This window comes from Balaenoptera ricei, chromosome 1, assembly GCF_028023285.1.
Source record: "Balaenoptera ricei isolate mBalRic1 chromosome 1, mBalRic1.hap2, whole genome shotgun sequence".
In the NCBI taxonomy this organism is placed as follows: domain Eukaryota; kingdom Metazoa; phylum Chordata; class Mammalia; order Artiodactyla; family Balaenopteridae; genus Balaenoptera; species Balaenoptera ricei.
The window spans coordinates 22,496,251-22,508,875 of NC_082639.1; the positions used below are offsets into that span (position 1 = coordinate 22,496,251).

Genomic DNA, 12,625 nt, shown 5'->3' on the forward strand with positions numbered 1-12,625 from the left:
ATTCCAGTCTACTAAGTAATGTACCTTGCCTTAAAAATTTCTGGAGAAAAACAGTTAACCTATCTTGGTAATTTAAAAAGCTTTTTAGTATAGGAAATTTCAAATATACCCCAAAATAAAGAAAATATAATGAACCCCCATGTAAGCATCCATCAAACAGTTATCAACACATGGCCAGTCCTTTTTTTTTTTTTTTCACATGGCCAGTCTTATTTCATCTCTACATCCACCCACTCCTGAATTTTTTTGAAGCAAATCCCAGACATTAGTATGTATCTGTAAAAGATAAGGACTTTTTCTTTTTCTTTTTTAAAATATAAACATAGTTTGCTGACATTTCTGAATATTGTTAAGCATAAAGGAAATATTCTAAGGTCTATAAGGGTAAGTTGATATAAATAATGCCTAACATATAGCCTATAGAGTGGTTTAAATTTTTATTGGCACCAACAGATTATGCATGCTTACTCAAACTCATTTGTTTGGGAATTTTGTTTGATACACATACACATACTTGCAGTTGTTACCTTTTGAGGTAGGGTAACATCAGGAAGAATTAAAGGGCAGGTTCTTTAGTTCTCCGCAGCTTTATTTTCTTATGGAGTCATCATTTCTTCTGTCTTTCCTAAAGTACTCCAGTTGTCACTTGGCCTGTCCCTAGTAGAGACAGAAAAAACATCTCTGCTACTTAGAGACTTAATTCTTTTGAAGATTTGGTTCCACTTATTTTTCTGTTTGTCTTTTTTATTTTCCAAATGATATTGCCTTTTCTAGAAACCTCTCATTGCTTGCTTAGGTAGAGGGATCTTTGTACAACATATATTGACTCCCCACTCCACTGTTTACACTGAATTTTAGTGCATGAGCTAGTGAATAAACATTTTGAGGTATTGCATTTTTTTTTTTTTGAGGTATTGCATTTTGAGATGCCTGTCGGTTGATTTTTTTAGTTGTATTATTTTATTATTTGAATATTTTATTGCATTTTAGCCTCATTTTATAAAAATGAGCAGGGTACAAAAAACAGTGATTCTAGTGATAAGAAATACTGGTCTCATAATTTTAATACACTTGAGACAAAGATGGAAATCATCAGGTGTCAGTCTTCAGCCTCATCATACTTAACCTGCTTGGCTACAGTTCAAGTATGAAGGAGAGAAACAATCAAAGAGTATGTATGAATTGCTGGGAATAAATTGGTAAAGATTATATTCAAAAGGCAAGAAGTAATTAGGGATTTTATATAAGTATTTTTAGATTTCGGTATATAATTCCTCTTGCCCATCTTTTTAGCTTTTACATATATGACATTTTATACTTTCTCAAATATTCATCATATACACATTTTCAGGAATACATTGTGACGCAAAAGTCGAGTGTCTGGTAACAGTCTCTTAATATGAATACATAGAACCTGACGCATTGTGTAAGATGATACTTTCATAATAATACTAGATTGGTTTTTTTCTTTTTATATATTTATTTTTGGCTGTGTTGAGTCTTCATTACTGTGCGCAGGCTTTCTCTAGTTGCGGCGAGCGGGGGCTACTCTTTGTTTTGGTGCGCAGGCTTCTCATTGCAGTGGCTTCTCTTGTTGTGGAGCACGGGCTCTAGGCTTGTGGGCTTCAGTAGTTGTGGCATGGAGGCTCAGTAGTTGCATGGGCTTAGTTGCTTCACGACATGTAGGATCTTTCCGGACCAGGGATTGAACCCGTGTCCCCTGTATTGGCAGGTGGATTCTTTTTTTTTTTTTTTTTTTTTTAATTTTTTTTTTTTATTTACTTATTATTTATTTATGGCTGTGTTGGGTCTTCGTTTCTGTGCGAGGGCTTTCTCTAGTTGTGGCAAGTGGGGGCCACTCTTCATCGCGGTGCGCGGGCCTTTCACTATTGGCCTCTCTTGTTGCGGAGCACAGGCTCCAGACGCGCAGGCTCAGCAATTGTGGCTCACGGGCCTAGTCGCTCCGCGGCATGTGGGATCTTCCCAGACCAGGGCTCAAACCCGTGTCCCCTGCATTGGCAGGCAGATTCTCAACCACTGCACCACCAGGGAAGCCCAGGCGGATTCTTAACCACTGTGCCACCAGGGAAGTCCCTAGATTGGTTTTAAAATATGTCCACATTCAACTTTTTTTAAAAACATAGATACTGAGGTACTCAGGTACTAAGATACTAAGAAGACTTTTAATTCTGGGAGTTTTTCAACAAAGAAGGCTTGTTCAGCCTATGCTTTCTCTTTAAAAACAAAAAAAGATGGTTATTAACTTTTTCAAATAAAACCTTTAAAACATACTTAAAAAGTCCTCAGGAGGAGTGAAGGTACTAAGATTCCATCACCATTCTTGGCTTTCCAATTCATTTTGGATTCATAACAGAGTTTTTAACAATGAGATCAGAGACTGGTGATTTTAATATTACATAAATTTACTCAGTGTGCTGAGTGGAATAGTTCAATTTGAGGAGTAGTGACCTTACTTTCCTTATCATGCTCATATCCCTCCCTAGTAGTAAGTTTAAGGCCTTAGGAAGCTGTATAAACTCTTTCAGATCAGTAGGGTACGCCTTAGTTTATGTAATAATTCCACATTCAATTAATCAGAATATCTTTCCTTATCATTCAAGATAAAAAGAACTTAACTCTGTGGATTTTCAGTTTTCAGTGAATTAGAATACAATGATGTAGACTTAACTTTAAAACTCTAGTAAACATAATTTTACCTCACTTCGATGATTCATAAGGCATGTCGGTATCTCATAACGCCTTAACATTTTAAACATATTTTATAATTTTTTTACCATAATTGTAGTAGGTATAGAGAATTAGGCTAAATCCATCACTATCCTGAGTTGCTTTAGAAAGATTTTCCCTGATAAAATCTTGTTTGCCCATAAAAATATAGACTATTCCCTGACTTCCCACCCCAAGTGCAATTTTCCGGTTGTTGAAATTATGTATAGACAAGAATTTATTCTTTTAAAGGATTTTGCACATACTGGTCAAGTTAGAATGAGCTTACCAAATTTACTTGAAGCAGTGGTTTTTTTTTTTTTTTTTTTTGGCCACGCTGCAGCTTGCCAGATCTTAGTTCCCTGACCAGGGATCGAACCTGGGCCCCTGGCAGTGAGAGCGCCATGTCCTAACCACTGGACAACCACAGAATTCCAGAAGCAGCAGTCTCTCATGTGTATCACACTCATTCATTTACCGGTCATTTATTGTGTGCTGTGCCATGTTCCAGTTAGCACACGACATGCCAGGTATACAAAATGAATAAAATGTAATCTCTGCTCTCAGGGACTTTTTTTTTTTTTTTTGCACGTGGCTTGCGGGATCTCAGCTCCCTAACCAGGGATTGAACCCGGGCCATGGTAGTGAAAGCCTGGAATCCTAACCACTAGGCCACCAGGGAACTCCTTCTCAGGGACCTTTTAGACTATGCCCAAGGAGAAAGAGAGACAGGTAAACAAGTATATAGTATGAAGTGTTATAGTTGTTGTGACAAAAGCCTAAAGTACAGTTGCATCACAAAGGAGGAAGTGGGTGATTATACTGGAGGATTGAGATGGAAGGAAAAGCATCATATAGTCTACTCATTAAAAAACAAAAGATGGGGAAGGATGTTCTGGGAAGAGGGAGAAGAGCAAAAATAGACGGTGTAAAAGAAGATGGCAGTTTTGGGAACTACAAATAGTTTGGTATGATTGGGGCTTGGATTGTCTGGTGGGATTTGGTGAGAGATGAAACCAGGGGCCAGATCTTGGAGGGACTTAAATATCATATTAAGGATTTGGGGCTTTATTTTAGCAGCAAGGAGAGGATTCTTGAAGGGTTTTGAGGAGGGCGTTACATGATCACTCTGGAAGGAATATAGAAGATCAGGTAGATGCAAGGAGACCAGTTCAGACTAGAGATGATGCAGCCTGAATTAAGGCGGTAGTGGTGGAAATAGACAGGGAGGATGGCTGGTGTTAAGGAGATGCATCTGGCAGGACTTGGTGACTGACTATGTGGGAGTTGAGGAGGAGGAAAAGGGAGAAATTCAGTGTAATTCCCAGGCTTCTGTTTTAGGCTACTGTGTGCTGGGTGGTGCCATTACAAGGATGGGGAATATAGGAAGAAGAGTAGTTTGGGAGGTGGGAGAGGAAAGAGAACTTGGTTATTTTAGACATAATGAATTCAATAAAGTCCTATGGAATATCCAAATGTATTTATTTATTTAGCAGTTAATCGTGTCCTGGTGTGGAATTCAGAAGGGAGGTCTGTGCTAGAGGTGTCACCATGCGGATGGCTAATCACTGATGCAAAGGAGATTATTCAGGCAGTGCTTTAGGGTAACAAGTGCAATAATTAACACGTTAGGTTTATTATGGAAATTGAACAAAGGATGTCAGTGTATCGTGTTAGGTGTTCTGAGCCCATTTCTTAGAAGGTAGAAACATTTTGGAGAGAGATTTTCCTTAAGTGGTACCTCTAGTTACTGCTAGTTACTTTGGGCATAATGGCTCTCTTACTTTTTTTTTTTTTTTTTAACTAGGTTCTGCTCATGTCTATAGTTTGATTATGGTGACTTAAAAAATGCTAAAGTGTAAAAATGACTAAAGTTCCTAGATTCCAACAAGGGACATCAACTTCTGTGGTCAGTAGGTTCTTCCTGGTTTGAACTAACAGTATTACTTTTTAGTCTTATTTGGATAAATCTATAATGTGACTTAATCTTATACTTGAAGCAGCACTTTATGTCATGAGCTTTTAAAGTTAGGGAAAAGTCTGGTGTAAAATAGTAGCAAGTGGCGCTGTAAATACAGTAGCAAGAGGAACTTTCCTTTGGGGTGAGGAAAGTTGTTGATTCATTTCCATGGTAGTAGCTGCTAAGCAGTCCCGGGCAGCTTAGAATTTAAATACACTGGGGCACTAGTCAAAGCACTAACATCGAGTTGTAGAGTATATTATTTTATTCCTTTTGAGAGAGATTAAAACAAATTTCTTAACCCCATGCTGTGAATATTTTTTCATGATTTATGTAGTTTGTTTATCGATGGACACTTTTACAACAGGATTTATGAAGCCGGATCCGAGAACAACAGGGCAGTTGTGGCAGTAGAAACTCACACGATACACAAAATTGAAGAAGGGATTGGTAAGTCTTTTTGTTGTTCTAGTACTTTTTTTTTTTGGCCATACCTCAAGGTATGCGGAACCCGTGCCCCCTGCAGTGGAGGTGGGGAGTCTTAACCACTGGACCACCAGGGAAACCCTGTTCTAGTACTTTCGACCTTAGGTTCCTTGGTTGAGATTTCTTGCCTTTTGTGCCTTATTTTTCCCCCCTACCCAGTGTGCCCTACCAGTGCTGTAGCCATCAATTTGATGATGGCACATCTAGAGACACCGCTGCCTAAGATGCTAGGGCTGTCCATTGATGTTTAATGTGAATTTGCTAGGGTTGCTGAAAAGATTTTTCATCAATAGAAATCCCTCAAAGAAATTGGAGCCTCAAGGTTGATCTCTGTCATTAGGGAAGTTGCTGATGAGGTGTTGATTGGAAGGCAGTCAGTGGAAAGAAACTGAAGTTAGACAAACCTGAGTTTGAATCCCACGTTCTCACTTCTTAGCTGTGTGTCCTTGGGAAAGTCCCTTCACCTTTCTGAGTCCTACACAGGGACATAGGAAACAATCACTGCCTCACAGGATTGTTTTAAGAACTAAAAAAGATTAAGCCTATAAAAGCACACAGCACAGCGTCTGGCACATAGTGGGAGCTTGGTAAGAGAGCTGTTATGCCAAACTTCTTCCAGAAGATTCCTAAACAGTACCAACCAGTGTGAACTGTTAGCCCCTCAGAGGAACCAGGAGACTAGAGATTCTGAATTAAGCTTTGGGGAAGAGTGTTTGATAAATAAATGATATTTTTTCCATTTTCAAGATGCAAGCACTATAGAAGCAAATGAGGATATGGAAATTGCTTACCCCATAACTTGTGGGGAGAGCAAAGCCATTCTCCTTTGGAAGAAGTTCGTATGCCCAGGAATAAATGTAAAGTGTGTCAAGGTAATTGTCTTCTCTCCTTGCTGGGGCCTATTTTGGGTCTCCTTGTTTTCAAAGGGTATGGTTTTAGTGCTCCTTCTCTCTCTTCCACCGTGTCAATGTTTTTAATTTTGTGGTGTCCCTTTGTATCACAGTAAAAAAAAAAAAAAAAAAAAAGGGACTTTGGAGTGAAATTGACCTGGATTCAAGTCCCACCAGAATATAAGTCCTTTGAGAGCTGAGAATTTGTCTATCTTGTTCACCATTGTATCCCCAGTACCTAGAATAGGGCTTGTCATATTTATCAGTAAATATTTGTTGAATGAATGGAGTCCCATCTCTATCACTGACTAGCTAGGTGACCTTGATCAAGTTATTTAATATTTCAGAGCCTCATATGTTAAAATACAAATAATTATACACACATACGCACACAGTAAGGTTGCTAGAAGATGAAGTGAGATCATATATGTAAAATGCCTTACACTGGTGTGTAATTTGGTAGAGTTTATTAAAAATTATTACTGATAAAAATAAGTAATCTTCATGAGAGCACAATGTGGAAATAATTGCTTATTCTGTCTCCACTGGTAGCCACAGCTGACCCATAGATAGTAGTCACCATCAGTGGCATCATCCTAGAATCATTAAGAATTACAGAGCTTCGAGGCTTTGTAGTGCTGTTGGTTTCTACCATCCTTATTCTTTCTACCAGATCCTGAATCTTGTCATTAGGGCTGGATAGATTACTTCAGTTTAAATAGCCTTTGCAACATTGGACCCATCTGCTTGATTCAGGGCATAAATGGATTTTAGATCCTAATCAGTATATTAATCTCTGACCCTCCTCGTGTCTTCTGTAGCTTCGTACCAGGACAGGGCACTGTGTCCAGAGAGGGATCATCTTCTCTAGCACAATAGGGCGGGAGGATGGAGAATACACGGCTATGACTAAAGATGTCATTTGGGTATTTTTTGTACATAACAAGTAGAGTTATGTCTTTCTTTCCCTCTTGGCCTGCCTAAATTAACATTGGATTATTTTGGACTTTACTTTTTACATTAGTTCAATGATCAGTTGATCAGCCCCAAGCATTTTGTTCATCTGGCTGGCAAGTCCACCCTGAAGGACTGGAAGAGAGCTATTCGTCTGGGTGGAATCATGCTCAGGTGAGCTCTAATAGCAAGTTCATACCTTTCAACTGACTGTGGGGCACTTAATCATGGTGGAATCCAGAGAATCCAGTCTTCTTAATTTGAATTTTTATTCTGCCTGAAGGATTGGCTTAAACAATCCATGTATTATTTGACCTTCATCAACTTGTTCTTAAAATCCCTGTGAGAGAAGAAAAATTGAATTAAATTGACTCTTCCCAGCATCTAGGACAAATTCTTCTGATGTCAGAATGTTGGGCGAGATCTTCTCTGGGAAGGGAAGCTCAGGAGTAGATGACAGTCCAGCTTGAGATCACTCAGCATAGGCAGAGCTAAGCCTGGTGCTAAGAAAGCTTGACAACGACGGAGATGTGGGCTGATGGACAAATCCTGGGATAATCTGGTAGAGTAGAAGGGTGCTGTTCGTAAGTAACAATTATGCACAGCGAATGCAATCCTTACCGTCATTGTACCATAGAAATAAACTTTATTTGTTTTGTTTTTAAATATTTATTTATTTATTGAAGCTGCGCCCGGTCTTAGTTGCGGCATGCAGACTCTTAGTTGCGGCATGCAGACTCTTAGTTGCGGCGTGCATATGGGATCTAGTTCCCAAATCAGGGATCGAACCCGGGCCCCCTGCATTGGCAGCGTGGAGTCTTACCCACTGCACCACCAGGGAAGTCCCAGAAATAAACTTTAGAATGTACAGTATCCCCACTCCCATCTCTTTATGCAGCAAGTTTATCATTGTAATCCACCCCACTCCTCGGTGAAATTAACATTAGTTGGTATTTCTTGAGCACTCAACTATTGATAGAAAATTTTAAAATGTGGTTAAGAATTAAAAGTTCCCCGCAGAACATGTATCAAGAGCCTTAAAAACCTCTTACCTTTTGTCTTTAATTTTTTTAAGGAATCTGTCTTAAGAGAAATCTATAGTGCTTGTAGAGATTCAAGTATAAAAGTGTTCATTGCAACATAATTTATGATGGTGAAAATTACAGTCTGCTTTAATATACAATCAAGGTGTATCTAAAGTAAATTATGGCTCATCTAAATATATATGAGTTTATACTATGGGATATTATGAGGTCATTAAAATATTTCTAAAGAGTTTTTACATGGAAAATGCTTATGATGTAATGTAAGGAAGAAAACAAAATGTAATAGCAATTAATTTAGTTGTTTTAAAAAACACACATATATAAGTAAATTTAGTAGAAGAAAATATGCTGAAATGTTGATATTATCTCTGTGTTGGATATTTTTTTTAAGAGCAGCTGTTTTCTTTATAGTTTTCTGTACTTTCCACAGAAAATGTTTTTTTCTTTATGTATGATTTTTATAGTCAGAGGCATAATTAAAAAAAAATTCATTCCAGATGATTTGTATGCATTAATCAGTAGTTGAACGAAATTGGGGGTGAATACCTTTAACTTTCTTTTTTTTTTTGTTCTTGGCTTGTTTTATTTGCCCAGAAAAACAAGTGTATGCCAACTTTCCCCAAATGTAAAAGACTCAGAGTGTCTAAAAAATCTTTAGTGAAAGCCAAGTAACATTATAACATAGAGTTTAGTGTAATTAAAATACCTCATGGCTTTGCTCATGGCCTATAATAACGTCTTGTGAATCTAGTTATAAGGACATTTTATAGTGGGGGTTTAGTATAATCAACTTTGCTCTGTATTTATAGGAGAGTTATCTCTTCTTTTTTTTTTAAAGGAAAGAAATGTGCTGAAGTTTTATGTCTCCAGAAGTGGCAACAGATCTTGCTGGTCTACAAGTACTAATACATCAGAATCTAATCACAAAATTCTAATCCCTCTGTGGCATTTCTCATTTGTGCTGGGATATGAGTTAGTCTTTTCCCCTTTTGGGCTTCGTTTCAATGAGATTCTATGGGGAAATTTAGCTATTGTCAGGAGTATATGTCTAAAACTTTGTGATAACGGGAAATAAAAGAGAGTACTCATAATGAGTAGGCTAAGGAGGGAAGAGGAGTACTTGTAAATGTGGGCAGGACCAATGAACATTTTATAGCCCCAATTAGAATTTCTGCAACCTAATGACTTTTAAATTATTTAATTATTTATTTGTTTATGGCTGTGTTGGGTCTTCGTTTCTGTGCTAGGGCTTTCTCTAGTTGCGGCAAGTGGGGGCCACTCTTCATCGCGGTGCGCGGGCCTCTCATTATCGCGGCCTCTCTTGTTGCGGAGCACAGGCTCCAGACGCGCAGGCTCAGTAATTGTGGCTCACGGGCCTAGTCGCTCCGCGGCATGTGGGATCTTCCCAGACCAGGGCTCGAACCCGTGTCCTCTGCATTGGCAGGCAGATTCTCAACCACTGCGCCATCAGGGAAGCCCCTAATGACTTTTAATACTATTAGGTTTCATTAACATATAGAAGGGACTCAGCAACTTTGTCTCTATTTGTCCCTTCAAGATGACGTGCAGGCTGAATTGGTACTTCTTGTCTCTCTTTGCACAGGAAAATGATGGACTCCGGACAGATTGATTTTTACCAACATGACAAGGTTTGCTCCAATACCTGCAGAAGCACCAAATTTGATCTTCTGATCAGCAGTGCAAGAGCTCCAGTGCCAGGACAGCAGACAAGTGTGGTGCAGACACCCACTTCGGCTGATGGTAGGGGGTAGGAAACCACCTGAAAACCCACTGTGTTTTTCAGTAGCACTTTCCCCCTCATTTCTCCTTTGTGTTTCTTTTTTCAATTCTCGAGAGCGTTAATGTAAGGTATGGTAATCTTGGGTGGGAGTCCATGCTTTAGAAAGAACTCTCTTTGTTTTCTCCCAAATGATTCCTATTGGCCAGACCTCCTTCCTTGTTTCTTTATTACAGTGCATGGTAAATGTTAGAAAGGTGATCCATATAATGCTTATTTAACAGTCTCACTTTGGTGCCACTTGACATATCTTTGAAATCAGATTGTTTTAAAAATCCTTTGCTCTTTTAGTGGTCAAGGCAGGCGGGTGGATTAGAACGGAGAACGGTTTTCAGCTGTTGAACTGAGATGTATCAAAGACAGTGTGTCATTGGCTGGGCTGGACTCTGGAGACTGCTGTAAGGATCAAAGAGCTCTGTCTGTAAGGAATTCAGATAAGCAAGCTGAGGCTTCTTCACAAATGAGATAGGATGGGCACACACTTAACTTCAGTATTGTTGAGCTTGGGACAAGGGCTCTCTAGGAAAGATATAGCCATATGAGGTTATTATTAAGGATTTCATTCAGCTGGAGACTTAGCACAGCTAAAATTCTTAGATAGAATATGTCTAAACTACTTCCAGGAGACTTATAAATATGCCTGACAGAGACACAAGAACGCTAAAGGATGTAAGGGAAGTATTGTGCTTTAAAAATGACTTCTCAAGGTTTCTTTTGGTCAGTCCTAATGTTCTGTGAGTAACCACTGGGTGAGTAGAAGCCAAATTTCTTGGAACCTAAGTTCCTTTCAGGAAAGTGTAAAATATCTAGCAGTTTGAATATTTGGTGGTGTGACACTTTCACTTGAAAAGTGAAAAATGCTGTGAAATTATCTACTTCCTTTTCATTATGCTGAAACTTCTTTACTTGATCATCCATATTGATATTACTTGTTTGCTTGATTATTGATATCCTCCAGTGTGGAGAGTCCACACTTGTCTATATTTCTGTCTGGATCAGTTTGATTCTTCTCAATTCTTTTTGTTTAAAACCTTAATATAAAATTGATAGCAGTAGTTTTTTCCTCTGTGAATCTGCTATTCATGGATCTCTTATCTGATTTATTTTGGTCTCATTTCTCTTGCTTTCTCTTACATAGCCTGATAAATAAGTTACATCAACTTCATGTATTCTACATGGTTAGTATCAAACATGCTTGTAGTAGGGCTCTTGACTGTAATTTTCTTTTAAATTATTTCAAGTCCTCCTCATCCTCACCAAGTCTGGGGCCTGCAGCCTGGCAGTCGTGCCCACCTTCTGTCTCTTTCGAAAACATAACTGCTCAGAAAGCAGATTGCTCTTTTGTGATTTTGTAAGTTATCTTTCACTTTCTATTCAGGGTAAGAAGAAAGCATTTTCTTTTGCAAGGCAGGTTTTATTTAGGAAATCCAATATTCATCCTGGATTACCTAGGATTCTAGTTTTTAATATAGGGACATGCAGGCAAAAGGTTAGAAAGTTAAATAACAGGATCTCTTTGGCTGTCTGAGATAGAGGATAGTTGTGACTTTTTCATAAAATTCACGGGCCTTCCCTCTAATGGACTGCTTTTAGGTAGCATCACACAGATTGCCATCTCAGAAGAGAGCATGGAAGAGGCAGGGCTGGAATGGAACTCGGCTCTCACTGCTGCTGTCACCATGGCCACAGAGGAGGGCATGAAGAAAGACTCAGAGGAAATTTCAGGTACTTTCTATGGGGCTCAGATTTCTTGTAAGGTTTTGTGACTCTTATCACCATTATAATTATGGACACAGAAAGCCTCTTCGTTACTTGTGCTGGTTTTTCTTATGCATATTAATACTAATTACAGCTGCAAACATCTTATTTTAATCCAAGCAATAGCCCTGTAAAGTCAGATTTTATGAAGAAATTGAGACTCAGAAAGGGTCAGCACCCTGCCTAAGACCAGTCACACAACTAGTAATTCAGCTGTTTAACTGAATTCATCTGTTTAACTCTGAAGTCCATGCTTTTTATCCTGTCACACTGACTCCAACTTTGGCACATTTGTTAGAAAAACCAAGCTGCAAGATGTTAGAAGAAAAAATTAGGTAGCAGGTGGTGTAGAGGATGGTGATTAACGAATATTCACTTAGAGGGGACAGGAGAAGCTTCACATCATCCTTCATTCATTAATTTATTTAACAAATATTTATTGCTGCCTGTTTTTAGCTGGTACTGTTGCTAGATCTAGATAGATGAAAAGACATAGCTTCTGCCCTCAGGGAGCTTATAACCCCACCTATTCAACTGTTTTATTGTGTTTTTTGTTTTGTTTTTTTTAAAAAAATTTATTTATTTATTTATTTTGGCTGCGCCGGGTCTTAGTTACGGCACGTGGGATCTTCGTTGCGGCATGTGGACTTCTTAGTTGCAGCATGCGAACTCTTAGTTGCGGCATGCATGCGGGATCTAGTCCCCCGACCAGGATTAAACCCAGGCCCGCCTGCATTGGGAGCGTGGAGTCTTACCCACTGGACCACCAGGGAAGTCCCTTTATTTTGGTTTTTTAAGTATAGGATTAGAGGGAGTATATCTTTAACTTAATTTAATTTCTTTATTACTTAACATTTAAAATATTATGTATTATTTAATTTTAAATTAAATTATTTAAATAAATGCTTTAGTATTTATTAAATATTTCATTTAATATTTTTATTGGAGGAAGATACCCGTTCCCTGTAGCCAGAGGCATGACAAATTGAGGCAATTATCACAAGTC

General features: G+C 38.5%; 1 protein-coding gene across 8 annotated transcripts in view; it reads left to right on the forward strand.

Annotated features, from left to right (window-relative positions):
- GMEB1 (glucocorticoid modulatory element binding protein 1) overlaps positions 1–12,625 on the forward strand; it is a 30,468-nt gene that overhangs the window by 8,360 nt on the left and 9,483 nt on the right. For 7 of the 8 annotated variants that reach the window (XM_059916906.1, XM_059916921.1, XM_059916897.1 and 4 more), the window contains 5 exons: positions 5,025–5,137; positions 5,921–6,045; positions 7,088–7,191; positions 9,667–9,824; positions 11,455–11,586. In XM_059916906.1, the coding sequence (XP_059772889.1) occupies positions 5,025–5,137; positions 5,921–6,045; positions 7,088–7,191; positions 9,667–9,824; positions 11,455–11,586 (632 nt within the window). The remainder of the gene's footprint in view (positions 1–5,024; positions 5,138–5,920; positions 6,046–7,087; positions 7,192–9,666; positions 9,825–11,454; positions 11,587–12,625) is intronic. The other variant, XM_059916953.1, reaches the window with a different exon arrangement.